The sequence below is a fragment of the Podarcis melisellensis genome (genome assembly GCF_964234715.1).
Source record: "Podarcis melisellensis genome assembly, chromosome: 1".
Taxonomy (NCBI): domain Eukaryota; kingdom Metazoa; phylum Chordata; class Lepidosauria; order Squamata; family Lacertidae; genus Podarcis; species Podarcis melisellensis.
The window spans coordinates 127,547,040-127,568,878 of NC_138528.1; the positions used below are offsets into that span (position 1 = coordinate 127,547,040).

At 45.9% G+C, this 21,839-nt stretch overlaps 1 protein-coding gene across 2 annotated transcripts in view; it reads right to left on the reverse strand.

Moving 5' to 3' along the window:
- The window catches only part of INO80D (INO80 complex subunit D), a 40,496-nt gene that overhangs the window by 12,302 nt on the left and 6,355 nt on the right, over positions 1 to 21,839 (reverse strand). Inside the window, exons 2-8 of one of the 2 annotated variants that reach the window (XM_081912846.1) lie at positions 12,607 to 12,681; positions 12,228 to 12,474; positions 8,496 to 9,241; positions 6,717 to 6,825; positions 4,412 to 4,639; positions 4,210 to 4,313; positions 1,274 to 1,407 (exon numbers count right to left, since the gene is read on the reverse strand). In XM_081912846.1, the coding sequence (XP_081768972.1) occupies positions 1,274 to 1,407; positions 4,210 to 4,313; positions 4,412 to 4,639; positions 6,717 to 6,825; positions 8,496 to 9,241; positions 12,228 to 12,445 (1,539 nt within the window). In that variant the 5' untranslated portion in view covers positions 12,446 to 12,474; positions 12,607 to 12,681. Of the gene's footprint in view, positions 1 to 1,273; positions 1,408 to 4,209; positions 4,314 to 4,411; positions 4,640 to 6,716; positions 6,826 to 8,495; positions 9,242 to 12,227; positions 12,475 to 12,585; positions 12,682 to 21,839 lie in introns of both variants that reach the window. The other variant, XM_081912845.1, reaches the window with a different exon arrangement.

A 21,839-nucleotide genomic window follows, 5' to 3' on the forward strand; every position in this document is an offset into this window, starting at 1 on the left:
GAAAATCTCCTATTGATGGTGTGCAGAGGCAAGGAGAAAACACAGTGGTTATGACGGGAAGCTTCCATGGGTTGAATTTAGTCCACAGGCTAGATCCCCACACGTAGTTTAGGGCAGCCAAAAAACTGAGCTTTGTGCCAGTAAGAAACTGTCTGATGACAAAATGTGAGTGTCATCTGGGAATTAGCCAAATTCAGGTGCCAGCTATTAGCTTGAGGACTATGGTGTATGACTCTTGTGCTTAGCAAAGGGGAAAGGTAATGTTTTCAAACCTTTGTGAGGCGGTTTGCAGATTGTCTGGGGAAATAAGTTAAAATGAGGAGAGCTTCCGTTTCACTCACCGACGCAACTGGCAAAAATAAACTGTGTGAGCAAACTAAAATGCTCAAGTTTCCACCTTGACAAGGCCTTCCAGGAGAATAACCTATAAGCCTATGAGAGGTATCCCAATTACCGTATTTTTCGCTCTATAAGACGCACCAGCCCACAAGACGCACCTAGTTTTTGGAGGAGGAAAACAAGAAAAAAAAAATTCTGAATTTCAGAAGCCAAAACAGCAAGAGGAATCGCTGCGCAGTGAAAGCAGCAATCCCTCTTGCTGTTCTGGCTTCTGGGATAGCTGTGCAGCCTGCATTCGCTCCATAAGACGCACACACATTTCCCCTTACTTTTTAGGAGGGAAAAAGTGAGTCTTATAGAGCAAAAAATACGGTAACTTCATCCATCAGTGCAAGGATTTCTGCTTGTGCAACAGAACTCCCCTACCCAGTGTTCTCCCACTGTGTAGTCCCTGAATCTGCCTGGGGGCTCCCCAGAGTTAGGAATGAAGATTTAGGGAGGGGGTGGGAAGAAGTTCCACAGCGCAAGCTGAAATCCTTGTGCTGATGGAACAAATTAGTTGGATACCGCCAACAGTCTCTCTGTGTTCTCACGGCAGACATGACAGAGTCACAAAAGAGGACAGACATCATTCTTAAATGCGATCCTATGCACCCTTAACTGGGACTGTTAAATTCAGGGAGACTCTGTTCCGCATAAGCTTGCATAGGATGAGCAAAGGAGGATCTTTGAAACATTTCCCCATAATCCTTTAGATGAGTTCAGTCAAAGAAAGGCTGCTGATACAGCATTTTTCTTTGGTTATCATCAGAGCTCACCTTACAGCTTTCTGAAGGGGCCAGAAGCGAAAGCTGCATGCTGATGTCATTCCCCGGCTTGCTGGAAATACTGCTGCCGCTGTTCTTCAAGTATTCTGACTAGCAAATATACTTACCATTTTTTTGGCGTGTTCTTCACACAGGGGTGTCTGGTGCGTAATGTCAAAAACTGGCACAGAGCATTGCTGTCCGTCTGCAAACTTGGCTGTGCAGCTTGAGAAAAGCTGCTGGGACCGGTTCAAGAGGATATCTGGGTTTCTCTGTAGTCAGGAATAACACACAAAGGAGGGGCAGGAGACTGCATGATTTACAGAGAGAGAGTAAGATACCGAACCTTGAATTCTATTCCCAACTAATATCTCACTTTGGAGCAATTCCTTAAATGTCATCCATGCTGCAGCTACAGAAGATGCGAAGTCAACAGTTAAAAGCAAAAAAACCAACACACACAAACACAAAAAAAACCTGCCATCAAGCAGAATTACTAACGATTTTATAATTTATTAAGATGGGTTTATGGAAGCAGCTATTTTGCTAATGAGTTTGTGTGTCTTGTTTCCTGGAGATTCTTAATCAATACTGTGATTTTGGGGACAATGCAATCAATAGATTTGCTTTCTAACCAACTAATGAGAATCCATACACAAATATTAAAAAGAGGATTTCTGTCATCCACATATGACAGCACATAAAAATTGTAAATTTCTTCCTGCCTTTTTGACAGATGACGCACAGAGGAAGTCAATACAGTGAATCCTGATTCAAAATTATTTTGTTCAGAAGAGATATATAAACTCAAGGCATTTTTAGTCTCTCTCTCTCATCTATTCCTCCCCTCCCTAAATCAGCAGCAGGCATTTTCCTTCATCATGCAAGTTTACATGATGCAGGTTCCTGAGATAGCCACTTCACTTGTTTTCTCCCTGTGTTTATTCACCACCATCGTTCCCGCCATTGAGGGACAAGCTCAACTTTCTGCTTAAGGCAGCCTTTCTCAACCTTGGGTCCCCAGATGTTGCTGGACTACAACTCCCATCATACCTAGCTAGCAGTTGTAGTCCAATTGTAGACCCAAGGTTGAGAAAGGCTGACTTGAGGCATTGGTTGGGCACCTACAGCCTTACACTGTTGAAATTCTAGAATGGCCAGTGTTCAGGGATGGTGGCCACTGTAGCCCAGTAGCAGCTGCAAGGTTCCTGGTTCACCTTCAACTCTTGAAGAAGTAGTCACAGCCCTAGTCACTCACACAGGGCAGGAGTGGGGAGAGTGGAGAGCAAGGCTGAGCTTTCGGCCCTACCTCTGATGCTGCAATTTTTTCTTTCAACAGCTGCCTGCAACGTTGTGATGAGGAAGACCAATGCACAAGTCCCTGCTTCCACGTAGGGGCTCTGCACGTTCTGGTCAGCAGCACAAGCAGGTGTCCTGAACATGGAGAAACCTCTACGCACCATGAACAGAAACTTCTGCATTGTTTTTTCTTCTCACACAATCAAGCGCAACGCTTGGCTACTGGGAGAAAGAAGATACGATGTCGGGTGTGGAACTAAAGGCATGGCTTAATGAGAGCAACGCCTGAATGGAGTCAATGTGAACAAGGGAATGATCATTATTGCAGGTATACAGGGAGCATCAAACTTTGGGACTCCTTAGTGGGATAAACACGGGGAAGTGATTTAGGAGAGACGCACTGGTGAATTATCTCTATGGCAGCTCAAGCAAGGGCCTACGCTGCCTCCTTGTGGCAGTGCTGGCTCATTACAAATGGAGCTTCCTGCCTGTGAGCTCAGTGGCCTTTTGTGGTGTCCAATCCCACAGAGGGTGCAAGTTAATATATGTCAGTGGACTAACTCACATAACTCGCCAACTCTAGTCTGCAAACAGCCATACCAAGACCAGCACTTGAAAGCATAGTCAATATTCTGCGTGGCGCTTTTCTTTCAAACGCTCTGCGCTTATCGTATCTACAAAAGTCCTTTCACTGATCCCTTTATAATTCTCAGTTCTTCCTCAATGCCTTAGAGGAACCTTAAAATTAAGGCTAAAGTTGCAATTAGGAAGGGGCAGGGGGGGAAGCTGCAAGAGATTTAAGTGAATTTTGAAGTTGAGGGAGGAGTGGGAAAGAGAAAACTCATTAAAATTCCGAGCTTGCAGCATTTGGAAACTTTCCTTTCTTTGCTCCTGCAATTTCACGTACTCGTGCTCATTGTAAGGGCTTCTAACATAAGGACTTTCATTCTCCCTGATCTCTGCCTCTTCTGTCGATACTGCAGAATTATAGGTCTTTCATCTCTTATTCATTCTAGGTCATTGTACTACCTCACAGTGCAGATTTCACACCCCGCTGAAACCTTTATAGCAATTTAAGCTATAAGATAATTCAGACTTTCTGCGGAAACTGACAAACCAACCTCACACAGGGCAATGCCAGGTGCATGTGTCCAGTACAGGGACATTTCTAGAAAGCTGTTTGTTCCTCCACCCTGAAGGTCTACCATAGCCCTAACCAAACAATTCTGACCTGATGCCAGTGATTTGAAGTGAGGACAGATTCAAATGCTGGCTAGGCCCCTGGATTTTACCTTTGTTTCAGGGTCTCTCTGCTGCTTCAGAGCTGACACAACTGCACAGGCTTAAGAATGGATTTACCAAGTCTCTCCCATAAGTTGCAAGCTTGAAAAGAAGAACCAGGCCAAGAAGCTAGCAGGGGCACCCCCAGAAATACTCGTTGGAAATGGGAGATGGCCAGAATTAATTACAGTCGTACCTTGGTTGTCAAACACCTTGGTACTCTGACGTTTTGGCTCCCAAACGCCATAAAACCCGGAAGTGAGTGTTCCGGTTTGCAAACATTTTTCGGAAGCCGGACGTTGGACGTGGCTTCCGCGTCTTCCGATTTGAGTGCAGGAAGCTCCTGCAGCCAATTAGAAGCTGTGCCTTGGTTTTTGAACCGTTCCGGGAGTCGAACGGACTCCCAGAACGGATTACGTTCAACAACCAAGGTATGACTGTATTACGTTTTTAGCCCACAACAGGAAGACAGTGAAAAAGATACGTTGAAAACAATGTTTAGTGAACGGAAGAGCCTTGTTGGTGCATGGTTCGCCCTTTGTTGTCCCTCTACATGGTGACACGTCCCTCTGCTTCACTTGGCTTGTGCTGAAACAAAAGGACACCCAAGAAGATTAGCACCAAAAAACGGAGAAGGCTGGGATATAATGTGCATGCTGCACTGCCAGGTGTGTGTGGTCCCTCACCTGTTCCGAGTACACGAAGCTCTTCGGAGCTCTCGTAGCAGCTGCCCAGCGCACTCCGGCTCTCGGCTGGCTGCCCGCAGCAAAGCTTTCCGGAATGTATGTTGGCATTTCCTCTGGCGAGATTCTGCCCGCTCCAGGCGGCAGAGGTGCTTGTATTTCTGCTGAAAGTAAGTGCAAAGTTGGGAAATGCGGGAGCTCCTGCCGCTGGCGTCAGCGTCATCATCTGGCCTGTGAGATTGTGTGGGGAGGAAAAAGCAGGTAATAAAATGGCTGGCACTCAAAACCCAACATCATCATTCTGCAAACTTGCACTACTGCTATCTTGTCTGTACAGCACAAGTCCCGGGTACCTGAAGAAATGTCAGTTTCTACGTCAACCTCCCTGAGTTCTGCGTTCATTTTTGGATGGTTTCCCCCCCACACACATTGGCTGGCAATTAGGCTGTGGCACACCTTTTATGAAAATGCCCCCTCTGACAATCTAGCCGACACTAGAGTCCACGCTAATGTCCTTCTATTTTCTCAGGCTCCTACTATTTGAAAAGTTTTACCGTCCGATTTTATTGCTGCTTCTGCCCTTCATGATTTGACTGGGGTGTTTTACTGAATTTGTCATTGATTTTGGCTTGGATCCGGAGTTGTCCCTCCATATATGGAAGGGCTCAGCTCCCCCTTTCCCCTGCAGAAGGAGCACCACTTTTCATGTTTTTCTAAAGGGTTTCCCCTCCCTCTGGAGCAAATTCTCAGGGGGAGGGAGTCAAGGGGGGAAAAATTGACTCCTCCTTCCTCACACCAGCAGGAGCATCCTGTAAGCAAAGTTCTGCTGATGGGAGAATAGGATCTAAGCACTTATATTTTTTTATTGTCACTATAAAATTGTAATTATTGTAAATATACCTTAAGAATTACAGAACTGATGGGAAATATAGAAAATAAATGAAATAGTACCCCCACCCACTATGAACAAACTTGTTGTGGTGCAATGGCCATACTAGTGAAATACAGTGGTACCTCGGGTTACATACGCTTCAGGTTACAGACTCCACTAACCCAGAAATAGTGCTTCAGGTTAAGAACTTTGCTTCAGGATGAGAACAGCAATTGTGCTCTGGCGGCACGGCGGCAGCAGGAGGCCCCATTAGCTAAAGTAGTGCTTCAGGTTAAGAACAGTTTCAGGTTAAGAACGGACCTCCGGAACGAATTAAGTATTTAACCCGAGGTACCACTGTACCACAAGTTGTGATACCATGCAACACAGCAGTTCTTGTGACCAATCCTCTGTTTCTTTGCCATGGCAGCTGCTCTTAGGAATGGACTATAAAATGATGTTTCTGAGATAGGAAAAGCAAACACCTCCACCGAGGACAAGATCACTGATCAAGTTTTGTTATTCTGATTCCGGCCTGTTTCTACATTATACATATCTTTTTTTCAGGTTCAATGGACAAAGTTCACCAGCCATTTCTAAAACGTTTGGAGTAAAAATTCAGTGCACGAATGGACTTCCTCTTACGCCACGGGGCCTCACCACCCTCTCATCTCACCTGCAACTCACTGTGTACCCCCAAAACCTGTGCCAGAGGGACCCCAATTGTAGGGATATCGCGGAGTGGACAGTGGGGTCCGGAGGGAGCACACTCCCCACCAGCAGGCAGTCACAGTCTGCCTGCACGTGTGACCCTGGGGTGCAGGGCACACACACACCCCAGACAAGCCACAGCTGTCTGTACATCATTCCGTCTGTCAGACCTTTTGCGGTCTCAGTAGTCTGCGGTGCCCTGTCTGTAACCTTTGTCTCTGAGACCTTTTGTCTCCTTCGTCATACACTGTGCAAGGGGAAAATGACGCGGTGGAAACAGGTGCCAAAATAACTTTGTACCACCCCACAATCTCGGGACCGGAAAATGTGTAAAGGTAACAGCCCAAAATGTATCTGCTTGGTTTGCATATTTGTCTCAATAAAAGGAAGCTCCACAGGACAGGCCAGCAGCTCGCTTCAGCCCACCTGTGCGCAGCTCACATGATGATCAACACCTGTCTTGTGCCTTCACTTCACCCAATGTTCCAGAGAAGATTTTGGAAGGTGTTCAGGGGAGGACGGTGAAGTCAAGTGGCACAAGTAGACCTCCATTCTGCTTACAGACAGAAAGCTTTGGGGATACAAACCCAAGTCTCTCTGAGTACCCTCTTCCACTGTACCTACCCTCACCTACAGGTAACAGTTTAAAAAACAGCCTGATCTCTGTATTATTTCATATTCTGCACTTAATTACTCAGTCTTCTGTTCTGATTTGTATGCACTTACTCATTCCTGTCATATCTGAGGGCTTCCCGAATAGACCATGCAACCTGGTATGGCGAGGTTTGTTCCAGTTCTTCCAATTCTTCCCCACTGTCTTCTGACCAGTCCAACCCTAGAAAAGCATGGAAGGAAGCGAACAAATAAAGTAGTCAAATAAAAAGCACTGTTGTGATAGCAGAACAGAGGGCCTCATCATAAAGGGGAACCTCATTATAAGGGCTCTCCTTCCTTGGAGGTTTTTAAGCAGAGGTTGAATGGACACCTGTCTTGGATGCTTTAGCTGAGATTCCCGCATTGCAGGGGGTTGGACTAGATGAGCCTTGTGGTCCCTTCCAACCCTATGATTCTTAATCACCACTGCCCTGCAAGTCTAGCTATGCCCCTTCTTCCCCTGGCACTAAGTCCTGGTCTTCTGGGGTCAGGCTTACTAGCACAGACATACTCAGCCACTGTGGGGCATGGGGATCAGAGGTCCACATCTGAGGTGGAAAAGAGTATTGTGCTCTAGGCTAATTTCTGGCCATAGGTCAGTGAACAGCGAAGCATATGAAGATAATCTGGATGGAAGGGTCCATATAAGGAAGAAAGCAACACATTGTTGCTTCATCGTTTTTTGTCAGTTGGGTAAAGGGACCCCTGACCGTTAGGTCCAGTCGCGGACAACTCTGGGGCTGCGGCGCTCATCTCGCTTTACTGGCCGAGGGAGCCGCTGTACAGCTTCCAGGTCATGTGGCCAGCATGACTAACCCACTTCTGGCGAACCAGAGCAGCGCACGGAAACACCATTTACCTTCCCACCAGAATGGTACCTATTTATCTACTTGCACTTTGATGTGCTTTCAAACTGCTAGGTTGGCAGGGTAACAGTGCTCGCAGGGACCGAGCAACGGGAGGTCACCCCATCGCGGGGATTCGAACCGCCAACCTTCTGATCGGCAAACCCTAGGCTCTGTGGTTTAGACCAATTATATATCCATAATTATAGGGACACGGGTGGCGCTGTGGGTAAAACCTCAGCACCTAGGACTTGCCAATCGTCAGGTCGGCGGTTCGAATCCCCGCGGCGAGGTGCGCTCCCATTGCTTGGTCCCAGCGCCTGCCAACCTAGCCCTGGCCCGTAGCAGTTCGAAAGCACCCCCAGGTGCAAGTAGGTAAATAGGGACTGCTTACTAGCGGGAAGGTAAACGGCGTTTCCATGTGCTGCGCTGGCTCGCCAGATGCAGCTTGTCACGCTGGCCACGTGACCCGGAAGTGTCTGCGGACAGCGCTGGCCCCCGGCCTCTTAAGCGAGATGGGCACGCAACCCCAGAGTCGGGCACGACTGGCCCGTACGGGCAGGGGTACCTTTACCTTTACCTTATATCCATAATTGCCGTTACACTTTCTGCTACTTCAGATTGCCTAGCCACCAATGTTTGTACCATAGCAACAATCTGAATATCCTAAATTCCTGGTTTATGTACATGACAAAAGCTGGAACTGGTCCTCTAGACTTACAGCCATGCTCCCTTTTTTGTGTGCTTAGAAGAACTGCCTTGAAAACAAAATGGCAAACCATGTGATTTTAGTAGTAGTAACGAGCTGAATTTTTATGGGAGTTAGCTGTGAGGCAGGATGCAGAAACACCTGCCCATGGCCTAGTTTGCCCTTCTGCATTAAAAAGCACACACTCGCAAGGCTACAGTTTACTCAAGTACTTCACTTGCGCACTGTTACCAATCTACAGCAGATTTACTGGACCGAATGATCAAAACGTTTGGGTACCATTAATTCTCCACTTACCTAAATGCGGAAACAGATCAGCATCCAGCTGCTGTTTCTGAGTGCACAGTTTCACCAGTCTCTGTAGCCGGCTCATACAGGATGAGTGCGGAGAGAAGGCTGTGGCTTTCATAAGGATCCTGTCCACCCCGGGCGGGTCAGGGCCAGGAGCCCTAGTAGGGTGCAGGGGAGGCAGCGGTCTTTTGTTAGACAGCTGCCTGGCTTGTGCTATAGTGTACGTGGTGGGAGCCACTCCCTGCACTGGTAGGCTGGTGTTCTGAGGTTGAGGTGACTTGCAGACTAAGCCCTGCTGTAGCCCTGCTGGCTTTAGAGAAGTTGGTAATGGCGAGAGATGGGAGTGCTGCTGCTGCTGCTGCTGCTGCAAAGGTGCAGGAAGAGGGCTAAAGTGCTCTTGGCGAACTTTCAGAATCTCTGTTTCTCTCTGGCGCTGCCGGTTCTGGGCTAATTTGCTCTGCAGCTTCTTCTTCACCGTTGCCCCTTTCTTGAGATCTTCGTCTTCCTCGTTGAAAGCAAAGGGGTCTTCCAGTTCTGCTTCTAAGTAGTGGAGAGGAAGCCTGGCACCCGGTGGAGAGAGGGACATCCCGTCTAGTCCATTGGGCATCTTCAAGGCCAGTGGAGGAACTGTCAGGCTGAAGGCCACAGAATCCATCTGGTGCCGAACTTTTACCTCCTCGACGGGGTCATTCTTTTTCTTCCTCTCCTTTTTCGGTAAAAAGCCAAGTACCTGCAGGTGACTGTTGCAGTACCTTTGAGAAGCAAGACCATCAGAATTATTTTCTCCTCACCAGCTCTTAAGCATGGTGAAACCAAAAACTAGAATTCATGAGAAAGTAGCTTAAATGGCATAAGTTTTTTTGTGTGTGTGAGAAACCTCAATAGAGAAGGTTTAAATGAATATCTCATAGCCAATTATAAACTTTCAAATATAAATATATTATTTGAATTGCATATTACATTAGCTATATTATAACTATAGATACAATGTACTTCCAATTGAACTGCACATCAGAACATTTGCAGAATTACAGTCTGCATTTCAATGGAGCCCATATAAAAGCACAGCAGATATCTTTCAAAGCGATCTCTTTTCTTACCCTAATAAAAATAACTGTGTTAGGTTCTACACGTTTCTGTGAAAAGTTGCATCCCTAACACTTCAATCTTATGCTCGAAAAGGATGCAAAGCAGAAATTTTATTAGTAGCCCAAGTGATAGAAAATGGTTTAACAAAGAACAAGAGTGGGTGGTTTTTTTTTCTTTGAGAATTATGAAGTCAAAGAGCAAAGAGGGAATATGTTTTTTGGCTTGAGGCAAACAATTTTAAACCTGGAAATATTGGACTTGGGAACAGGAAGACCAGGGTTTAAATCCTCACTCAGCTATGAAACTCACTGGGTGTCTTTGGGCTAACCTCTTTCAGCCTAAGCTTCCACACACAGCTGTTGAGAAGATAAAAAGTGGATAACCTGTACACTCCAGCCAGCCTTGGATGGAAGGTGGGTTGTTGTTATAATCATCACTGTGGAACACTTAATGGTGAAACACATTAATATTAGCCAGGTATATTAGCTGTGCTGCTTTCAGAACCCACTAAAAACTTTTTTTTTGGTTAGGCAAGCATGCCCCCAAACATATTTTTAATATGTAATTTTATTTTGCATATTCTTTGAGAAAAATGCTGATTTTATATATGCTTCAATACATTTTATGTCAATTTATTTTTAACATTTTATTTTATTGGTAGTTTAAATATACATTTTATATTGTTTTAAGTACACCACTTGGAGGTTGGGGTCAATTAAGCGGTATATAAATCTTGTTGAATAAATGAACAGATTTCTCACTGTCTTCACCTCATTCCAATTTTCAGCAGAAGGTGCAATTTAAAGTTCAATATTAAAAACAGCTTAATACTGATGCTAACTGGGGACTTGCAGAATTCAGATTTCCCAATTTCAGAATTTAGGGTTCTGGCTTACAGATATAATTCATTTCTTTAATACTGTGTTTCTTTTGAATCCTTTTCAAAATCCTTTGAATCCTTTTGAGTAGGCAGCTCCCACTTCAATCACAAATCTTAAGGAAAAATAACTCTGAAGGGAAAAACACCGTCTTTTTATACACCTCCAGTTATGAATAAGTCCACAGTCTGCCTCTTTAATGTGTTAAACTGATACGCTTATGCTGCTTTCTTCTTGCTGTCCTCCATTTTCCAATGTTGTGACATGATGCTTCACAGCTAGTTAACTTCCCTTGCCTTCCCAAAACACGCATGTTAGAAAGTTATACACTTCATCTTGTGAGCCACAACAAAGCATTCCTACTGCCTATCGCATCAGCCGCCCCAGAAAAACTGGCAAATTATGCTAATTCAAAGCCCAAAGTATTGGCTGCTAACTAAAGAATAATCTGAACAGAAAAATAATGGGGGGGACGGGACCTGCTTTGGAACAGCATAGGAGGTGGCACATAGGGATAAAAGAGGAAACAGTGAAAATCATTTCCTCCCATTTTATTCATGGGAACCCCCATGGGACCAGAGAGCACTTCCATCACTAGAGGGCCACTCCTGGATACAACCCTAGGAAGGCAAGGCTGGAATTCTACTTGGGAGCAAAATTCCTTCATTTTGACAACCTGCAATTTCATATTAGAAGAACTGCTGCCAGGTGTCTACAGAAACCACTGTGTGCACAGCAGACAGCGTTTCTCCAGTGATTTCCGAAGTCACTTTCATTAATGTTGGCTCACTGTCAAAACTTGTGGTACTCTGCCTCACAAGTTATGCAGATGGAACAACTGGGCAAATATTGCCTCAGTCTGCATACTTTATTCTGCTCCTATTCATGAGGGGCAATGAGATATGAAGGGCTGCGCTATAGTTTCACCCCATAGATACTCTACATCAGGCATCCCCAAACTCGGCCCTCCAGATGTTTTGGGACTACAACTCCCATCATCCCTGACCACTGGTCCTTTTAGCTAGGGATGATGGGAGTTGTAGTCCCAAAACATCTGGAGGGCCGAGTTTGGGGGTGCCTGCTCTACAAAGAGGCCCTGTTTTTAAAGATTTCATCGGGTAATACCCAAGCACTTCAAAGAACATTTAATTCTCTCTTCTGCAAAACTAGTAGAGATGTGGTACTTGCCCATTTTCACATCCGCCACACCAAACACTGAAGTGCCCTGATCTTGTTGTCTTAGCAACAAGGGACATATTCCTTTCCATCCTCCTTAGCAAGAACAATATGGTCAATTGCCCTCAGTGACGTTGCCATGTAAACACATCTGACATTATCAGCACGACATTATCAAATTCGCATGTGATCCCCGATTGGCTGGGATCATAGGGTGAACGATAATTTAGAAACAGGGGGTGGATTTCAACATATATGTACAGGGTCTAAGCATGCAATGCGACTCCCTTCCCCCCTTATTCCCCGGCGCATCCCTTAAAACTATTCTGGGTTTTTCTCAATGCTCCAAAGATTGGGGGAGAGGGGGAAAGTCTCACTGTGAGAGTGGACCTTATTCTGCACACACAACAACTTAATTATACGCCACCCAAAGTGATAAAATGAGACATTGAGAGGGGATCCAAGTGGTCTCCCATTCAAACTGTTGACCAGATGTTGACCTGGCGAGCTTCTATCATGGTGCCTCCAAAACCATGCTTCAGGCCACCACTGAGACTGTCGCTGCTGTTTTCAAAACTGTGCTCCCATTACTTACCTACGGTCCTCAGATTTGGGGATGGGGTTGGTGCAGCGTTGGCTATTGTACTTGGCCACATATTCACATTGCTTGAAGGGAGCAGTCTTATCCTCCAGAACGTGCCTGATACAGAAGGCGTAGCCGTTAAGTCGTCTCTGCTTGCACAGTTTGGGGCTGTACGAGCACAATGGCTTATTGTCAACCTCAGAAAAGTGTATGTGTTTGCCTTCATACATCACGTGACTCTTTTCCTTGTGAACATCAGCTGAAACAAGACCCCCACCACCACCAAAACAACAAAAGTTAAAAACGAGTTTCAAAGTCAACGAAGAAGATAAAAGTTTTAGTTCTAATCTAGCTGAAGAGGACCAGTTACCCAATTTTAAATCTTCTCTACCATGTCAACGTCAGCAAAGAGCCCCGCAGACACCACTATCCCGGAATGATGACGAGTCAAGATGAAGCAGATTGTCTAAGAGGAATAACACAGAGAAATTGTGTTAATGAAAACGTATGAAAGAAACAGAACTACACTGCTCACAGAGCGCAAATGAATCAATTTGATCTCCCCAGAAAAATCATCAGCTGGAACACCAACTTAACAATCGGAATGTGAAATACTCTTCGCACAGGATTATCTCTAAGGATATCTCCATTTCCTGAAGAATTTGCTGTGGTGAATTCTACCAGCAACTTATGGGAAAGCGTTCACTGATGTCCTTCCTTCTAGGTACACTGCAAGTTTTAGAACCGTTTTAGCTACAGCCACTTTAGCGCCAAATCATGGCAGAAAGCTGGCATCATATGCAAAATGGGGGTAAGCAAATCCCAACACCCTTTGCCAAACCTTCTGGAAAAGGAACGTTGTAAAATTAGCAAAGATATATCATAACTGTGATAATCTATGTTGGAAATGTAAAGAAAAGGAAGGAACCTTTTATCATATATGGTGGACCTGTCCCAAGGTGAAAGACTTCTGGGAAAAGATTTATAATGAATTGAAAAAAATGTTGAAATATACATTTATAAAGAAACCAGAGGCCTTTCTTCTTGGAATAACAGGTTTGGAATTGCCCAAGAAAGATGTTAATTATTTTTGTATGCCACAACTGTGGCTCGTATTTTGTTAGCTAAAAAGTGGAAAACCCAAGAATTACCAACGATAGAAGAATGGCAGATTAAGATGATGGATTTTTCGGAGCTAGCCGACCTAACCGGAAGAGTCCGCGACCAGAAGGAGGAGGAGTATCAGGAAGAGTGGATTAAATTTAATGATTATTTATTTAAATATGTTAAGTTCAATTAACTGAAAACAGATTGCAGGTACTTAATTGGCTTAGGATTTTATTTAAGTTAAGTGATGAATTAATATGTTTAATTTCATAATATGAAGATCTAAGGATGTTAATGTTTAAGTTAAATTTTATAAGAACTGTGATTTGGAAAACCATTAAAAGGACATGCAATGAAATTCAACCAAGGGGAAGCGAGGAAGTCACTTAACAATGTTAATAAGTGTAATTTTTAATAAGGCTATGATTTTTGTTTGTTTGTCTTATGTGTTTGTTTATAATGTTATGAAAACTAATAAAACAAATTGGAAAAACAAAAAGAGAGAGCAATATGGAGCAGACTGACACTAGGTAAGGGCAGGGGCGCTAAATACTTTCCCCACCCATTGCTTCTCAGCTTTAAATCTCCCCTTCAGCTGAATTTCCACCTTCAGAGATCAAAACATGAGTCTATGCTGGACATTATGTTCAAATTGTTGCTTTTTAAGGTATTGGTGCAAAACCCAACTATCTATCATTACAAGTGAGCAAAAGAACTTGGCATGAATTTTAGACTGATAGCAAAACGTGTATCCTGAGGTACAGTTAAGCTCCTATTTTAAACTTAAATAATAATCTGGTTTCCACTCAAAACATGCAGCTGGTGACATTCATTTTGCAAATCAGCAGCTCGGAGGTTCATAAGAGGTTTAAAATTATAGTCACAAATCGACAAACACCTTGCTCCAAATATGTTTTGACTCAGCAATGTCTATGGTGGCTTGGCCAAGTCCACAGAATGGAAGATGGCACGATCCCCAAGGATAGGCTCCTCGGGGAGCTGGCTTCAATCAGCTGGCCCGTTGGCAGACCAACTGTGTTACAAAGATGTCTGCAAACATGACATGAAAGCTGACAACATTAACACCACCATGTGGGAATCCCTTACAGACGACCGCAACACCTAGAGACAATGACAGCAATGACAGCTGGGAGGAGCGCAGAAAGAAGAAATGCCATGGTGCATCTGCAGCTGCTCCAGCCGCAACAAAATTTGTCTCTCCCACATCGGTCTCTACAGCCACAGCAGGCGCTGTAATTCTGATGGTTTGACTTCACCCCCAAAGACGCACCCTTCCATTATCTCTTGAGACAGGCGGATGCCAACCAACCAACCCCACTTGCCCAACCAGGCTTCCTGCCTCCCAGACATGGTTTGAAATTAGCAGGGTGCCAGGCGCACTTTGCGCCTAAAGATTCTCCATTTGCGAGCACCTCTAAAAGTCTGGGTGCCATTTTTTGTGCCTGGCTGCCACTCAAGGATTACTGAAATGTACGTGCTTTGAAGCCTCCAAGTATATGTTAAAGATAAGACAATATGTTAAGGAGTTTAACAATAAAGAGTAGAGTATTTTGAACACTGAAGTGTGGTACCAATATTTTTACTGTAAACACCAAATTACACTTATGTATTAACAATTTCTGCTAAAAATGTGATAGTAACAATGGGTCTCTTATGTGAATTGCGTATTAGTTCATGCTTATCAAAATAATAAATAAAAAGTGTTGCCGACCCACCCCCAAATGGCAACTAGACATTCTGTTTTGGTGCCCACAACCCAGGTCCCAGGGTCCCAGCCGGCACCATATAACACTAGTCCTGAGAGACCTGCATTGGCTCCCAGCACATTTCCGAGCACAATTCAAAGTGTTGGTGCTGACCTTAAAAGCCCTAAACGGCTTCGGTCCTGTATACCTGAAGGAGCATCTCCAGCCCCATCATTCTGCCCAGACACCAAGATCCAGCGCCGAGGGCCTTCTGGCGGTTCCCTCATTGCGAGAAGTGAGGTTACAAGGGAACCAGACAGAGGGCCTTCTCAGTAGTAGCTCCCACCCTATGGAACGCCCTCCCATCAGATGTCAAGGAAATAAGCAGCTATCCTATTTTTTAAAGACATCTTAAGGCAGCCCTGTTTAGGGAAGTTTTTAATATTTAATGCTGTATTGTTTTTAACACTCAACTGGGAGCCACCTAGAGTGGCTGGGGAAACTCAGGCATCATTATGATGATGATGATGATGCTCCTAGCTTTTTTATCCCAGTTTCTAACACTGCATTCAGATGCTCTCGGTATCTGACCCATCCACATACATGGAGTTGCAAGAATGCTCCATACAAATGATGTTTCCCTCAACCTGCTGCCATCTCATGTGCCCCCTTTTACCTTCCTTCACTGCTACTCTCTCACATGTCGGAAAAGGGAAGAAGGGTCAGACATCCTCTTATTTCTGAATAGTAAACAAGCAGAGCATTGTTTGGGATAGTTCGGGAAACTGCTCGCACTTTGTCACCAGGGGACACCAAAGCCTCCCTCTCGACTCCTGGCTTATGCAGCGTTAAAGGTAAAGGTAAAGGGACCCCTGACCTTTAGGTCCAGTCGCGGACAACTCTGGGGTTGCGGCGCTCATCTTGTTTTACTGGCCGAGGGAGCCGACGTACATCTTCGGGGTCATGTGGCCAGCATGACTAAGCCGCTTCTGGCAAACCAGAGCAGCGCACAGAAATGCCGTTTACCTTCCCACCAGAGCGGTACCTATTTATCTGCTTGCACTTTGACGTGCTTTCGAACTGCTAGGTGGGCAGCAGCTGGGACTGAGCAACGGGAGCTCACCCCGTCGCGGGGATTCGAACCGCCGACCTTCTGATCGGCAAGTCCTAGGCTCTGTGGTTTAACCAACAGCGCCACCCGCATCCCGTTATGCAGCATTACCAGGGTCCAAACTGGGGACTGGACAAGTAAACTACGTAGGGGTGGTCTGGAGCAAAATCTGGAAGGGGAACTCTGGTCCACTGCTGCCAAGCAAATGACACATGTTCCCTGGTCACACAGCAGGTGGGAGGTAGCATTTAAAGGCTACTGATTAGCCAGGCCAGATAGGATTCCTTCAGAGGATGCAAGGAATAAAGAAAGCTCAGGGGTGGCTTTTTAAAAAAACCTCCCTGTCTTGATGTCAGCAGTGAGTGCCCTGGACCAAAAATCCTGCACACCTTCTGAGTTGTGTGGAATGGCCTTAAGTGAGCAGAGCTGGGTAACTAAGAGAGGAAGAAGTCAAGCTGGTTGGCAGCAGCTGCAAGAAGTGGAGGAAGGGGGTGCAGGTGTGCTGTCAAGCTTCCCAAAGGATGGAAGGCAAAGCCCCAAGAGCCTTGGGGTGGTTTTTGCTACAAGCCAACTCAACTGCAGACAGCAGAACAACAGGGAAGAATGTAATCTTCTATGCCAGCACAGGGATCACCTCTACTCTCATGCAGGGGCGCTGCAAATTCCTGGTGCCATTCTCACAGGATGGTACTTGTATACTGATACTCAAAGTTACCGTATTCTTCGCCCTATAGGATGTACTTTTTCCCCTCCAAAAATGAAGGGGAAATGTGTGTGCGTCCTATGGGGCGAGTGCAGGCTTTCGCTGAAGCCTGGAGAGCGAGAGGGGTCGGTGCGCACTGACCCCTCTCGCTCTCCAGGCTTCAGGAAGCTATCCGCAAGCCGTGGGAGAGTTGCGCGACTTTGCGCAACTCTCCCACGGCTAGCGAAGAGCTTGCCTGCACCAAGAAGCTTGGGGCAACTGAGCTCAGCACGCCCCAGGCATCCGGCTTCACGCAGCTCTCCGCTAGCCGTGGGAGAGCTGTGCAAAGCTCGGGCTTCCTCCGCCCTAGCCCCGCACCTGGGGGGGGAATTTTTTCCCCCTTTATTCCCCCCCCCCAAAAAAAAACTAGGTGCGTCCTATGGGCCGGTGCGTCCTATGGGGCGAAAAATACAGTATGTTTAAGAATATAAGGAACCAACACGTAATTTTTGATATGATTTAGAAAGCTTGATGGCAACACAATCTAATTTCCATAGTGGATGCCCTCTTATTTTCCAACCATACAAGGTTACCTTTCTGATCTGGTAGTCCATGGTTCTTTCTAATGATTGTTTCACCATGTGCCATGGCTAACCGTGACAATTTGGCACCCGCTCACCTATATATTTTAGGGATTGAATATAATTTATGCTGCAAAATAATATTGCAATTAGCAATGATTCAAGAATCCAAATTATGAGAGCATTTATTCCACAAACGTTTTAAAAGATTCAGTAGAATAGATACAGGGACGTGGGTGGCGCTGTGGGTAAAACCTCAGTGCCTAGGGCTTGCTGATCGTATGGTCGGCGGTTCGAATCCCCACGGCGGGGTGAGCTCCCGTCTTTCGGTCCCAGCTCCTGCGCACCTAGCAGTTTGAAAGCACGTCAAAGTGCAAGTAGATAAATAGGTACCACTTTATAGCGGGAAGGTAAACGGCGTTTCCGTGTGCTGCGCTGGTGCTGGCTCGCCAGCTGCAGCTTCGTAACGCTGGACACATGACCCGGAAGTGTCTGCGGACAGCGCTGGCCCCCGGCCTCTTAAGCGAGATGGGCGCGCAACCCCAGAGTCGGTCACGACTGGCCCATACGGGCAGGGGTACCTTTACCTTTAGTATAGATACAGCAAATCCAAGTAGCAACCAGACCTCACTTCAGTGTGTGTGGTTCCTTAAAATATAGTGGTACCTCAGGTTAAGTACTTAATTCGTTCCGGAGGTCCGTACTTAACCTGAAGCACCACTTTAGTTAATGGGGCCTCCTGCTGCTGCCGTGCCGCCGGAGCACAATTTCTGTTCTCATCCTGAAGCAAAGTTCTTAACCCGAGGTACTACTTCAGGAGTCTGTAACCTGAAGCATATGTAACCTGAAGCGTATGTAACCCGAGGTACCACTGTATAGCTCTTTGTAGGCCACTGTTTTACTTGAAGATGACAGTGGGCTGTTAACGTTTTGTAAGGATTTGATGTTTTATATGGACAATAAACATTCAAATCAAACAAAAATCCTTGTCAAGAGAGCCTGGGAGGATGGATAGAAGGGCAATTGCCAAAGTGGGGAGACCAGGCCTGCTTTTCAAAACCATATCCCTACAAATTAAAACTTTGTTTCCAGGTCCTGAAAAAGTGAGGGGAAACACTTGCCTCCCTCCCAAACAATATTCCTGGGTGGATTTTTGTTGTTGTTGCTGTTTGTTTGTTTTTGCTGGGGGAGGTGTTAGAAACAAATTGCATCTCCTCCACAACTCTTAGAACCGTCTTCAGAAGAGAAAGGCAGAACATTATTCTCCCTTGTGGTCTACCTGTCAGTGGTGGCTGTGAACAGGTAATGCCAGGGGTAGAAAGCAGAATCTCCCTCACTTCAATACTGTCTGCAAGTGCAATGATTTACATTCCCCCAATAGAAATGAACAGCATGCAGGAAAAAGCGATACGATGCACCTGAAGGGATAGGAGTCAAAACCTGTTCCCTGTCTCTGTGACCGCAGCAGCCAATTGACAGACACATTCTGACCGGGTTCTGTTGCTTGGTCACACAGGGGTGCTATGAGCTGGTTTTCATATGAACAGATGCTGAGCATTGTTCCTTGATTTAAAGGCCAGAAAGAATATTTTTAGCCCTCAATTCATAGCTTTTTTATTTTTTACAAATTATGATAAACAAGATTACACTAGCTTATGTGTTCTGGGATGGTTCCATGGCCGATTTTTTTTTGTTCAATTTGTGATTAGCAATTTATTAAGGTTTTCAATTGTACAGAAAATGCAAACAAAAACTAGGTTATTCCTGCATATAACTGAATCCCATCTCTCTCCTCACCCTCATGTTCATCCTCTGTGTGCATAGTAGGAGGGGTTGACTGAATGTTCTCAGGCATGGAAAGGAACAAATTAAGCAAGATAAAACCTTTTTAAAGAGAAGGATAGTACATAAAAAAAACCCTGCTTCTCTCCTCAGCCGCTATTCAGCTCAAAGTAATTTTCCTATATCTCTGTAAACCGGTCTTCATTTCCCCTTCACATCCATGCCACTCACTCCTGAGTGCCAACGGAAGCAAGTTTTGTACCTAACAATCCACCTCTGGCAGCTCCTTTGAGTCCTGGACCAATTGCTTCACCACCAAAGTTGTTCTGCAGACACACACTTCCCATGTTCATTCGCAATGGTGACCATAAGCCATAGTTATGCAAATTATTCTGTGCACACTGCTCCATCAGTCCCTGTTTTGCTCCTCCCTTCCTAGAGCTGGGAGGCAAACCACAGAGTGCCTGGCTTAGCATTAACATCCAAGCCAGCACTTGTGGTTTGTTTCTCCAAAGCAAACTTGCTTAGGCATTAATTGACGTCTTACCAGATGATTAGCAGCAAGGGACAATCCTGCATCGTATGGTGCAGTCTTACCCTAAAGTATCGCAGCAACAATATTTTGAAAACATCTACAAACTAACAGTACTTAGATGTTGTGGGTGTGTTTTTATGTATGGGGTAGTACCTCTGGTGGGAGGGACATGTTGTGCCCCTTCTGGGATAGTTTGTCCACCTTTGGTCCCCACCCTGCACTTAGCTCTCACTTGTGGCTCCTAGAATCTGTCAGCATGCAACAGCAGACACATCCTAGGAACAGCTTCAACTGGCTAAACCAGGTGAGGGGAGCCAACGGGTCTCAAACCCTTGGTGAGCTAGGAACTTCCCCTGCATGCAAAGACAGGCTCCAGCAGATTTGAGTGGGCAAGACCAATAGTGGGTCCAATGGTCAAGAAGGCAGTTTCTGCACGTGATATAGAGGGAAGTGAGGGGCAGATGGGGCTCATCAACCTGGAAAGGTAACCCATCTAGAAGGAACACGGATCCAAATCTCCGCTGCCTTGCAGGATATCTTTAGAATAAAATGTTAAGGAGTAATCTCTACACAACTGCAGAGTGGAGTCCCTAAGATGGTTGGATGGCACCTTGCACACCACCTTCCAGCAACTCTTGGAGCCAAGCTGGTTCCAAACGTATTACTCTGTTTTCCTTTGGACAAAATAAACGAGGCCAAGAGAGGTGCCTAGCTGTCTGGTCAGCCCAGGACCTCCATACAAACTGCCCAGACTTGCACCCTGGGGAGGTCACTTTGATGCTGCTAACACCGTGGTTTGACTTCACCCCCAGAGGAATACTCCACTGTCTTTCAAGACAGATGGATGCCGACAGCTCTCTTCTCTCTACACACATAGACACTTGCCTAAGGCTGTTGTCATACAGCTTGCTTGACTACCAAGAAACGGCAACTTGAACTACAATGCAATTGGCATCTGAGAGCTTCTGGCCATCATAGTAGCGTTAAATGGCCACGCTGGTGACCAGCCAAGGTAAGCTGCAGAGGGACAGTCATGACAGCCCTGAGCAACTCCTCAGCAATAATCCTGTCCTTTAGTTCTCTTCCCAAACACTGCTTCTTTCCGACATAGTTCAACTTATAACTTACTTTTTAACCTATATGTGTGTAATGGTTCTAGGGGTTGCTCGTGCGTAAGTTGTCGCCACTCCTGGCTAGGTTACCTGGGTGAACCCTTTCTGTCTGGACAGCCTCTCACCCGTGGCTGTCTCAATCGCTGGCAGAATCCGTCAGTGGGCGTGTCTTGAAATTCTTCCAGCAAAGAAGTTCTTTGACGCCTAGTCTCCTCCTACTCTCCCTGCGCGGAAGTCTTCTGCGCAGGGAGGGTGTGGGCAGCGGAGTACCCGTGATCTCCCCGCTGGTCTCCAGCGAGGAGTCCTGGAGCCCCCTCGCTGATTCCCCCTTCTGCCCCCCTTCTCCACTGGTGCTACGCTGATTTCCTTCCCCGGCAGATGGGCTGCCTCTCTCCCTACTGGGACCCTTCCCGGCATCCCTCTGGAGCCTTCCCTCCGCCTCCGGCTCCGATGGCAGTTCCCTGACAATGTGTCTCTATATCCAAGAACTGAGTGTACAGGCATCTACTATAACCTCCACCCAACCCCCCAAAATTCGGAGCTCATATAATCTTACTACAGTGGTACCTCAGGTTAAGAATTTAATTCGTTCTGGAGGTCCGTTCTTAACCTGAAACTGTTCTTAACCTGAGGTACCACTTTAGCTAATGGGGCCTCCCGCTGCCGCCACGCAATTTCTGTTCTCATCCAGAAGCAAAGTTCTTAACCCGAGGTACTATTTCTGGGTTAGCGGAGTCTGTAACCTGAGGCATCTGTAACCTGAAGCGTCTGTAACCCGAGGTACCACTGTATATGGAAGGAAGCAAGGCGGGTCCATGGAAGAACCTTTTATCCTTCTGTGGTAGGAGCATTTCTAGTGGTAATCCCTGCTGTAAATGGTGGAGGAATACAGTGGTAATCCTCACCACAGATCAAGAGAGTTAGTAAACTATCGCAGCTCTGAAAAAGGAAAGATCTGAATACATTCCAAAGCCTCCACAACTGTCATGTGTGACAGCTCAATGCACG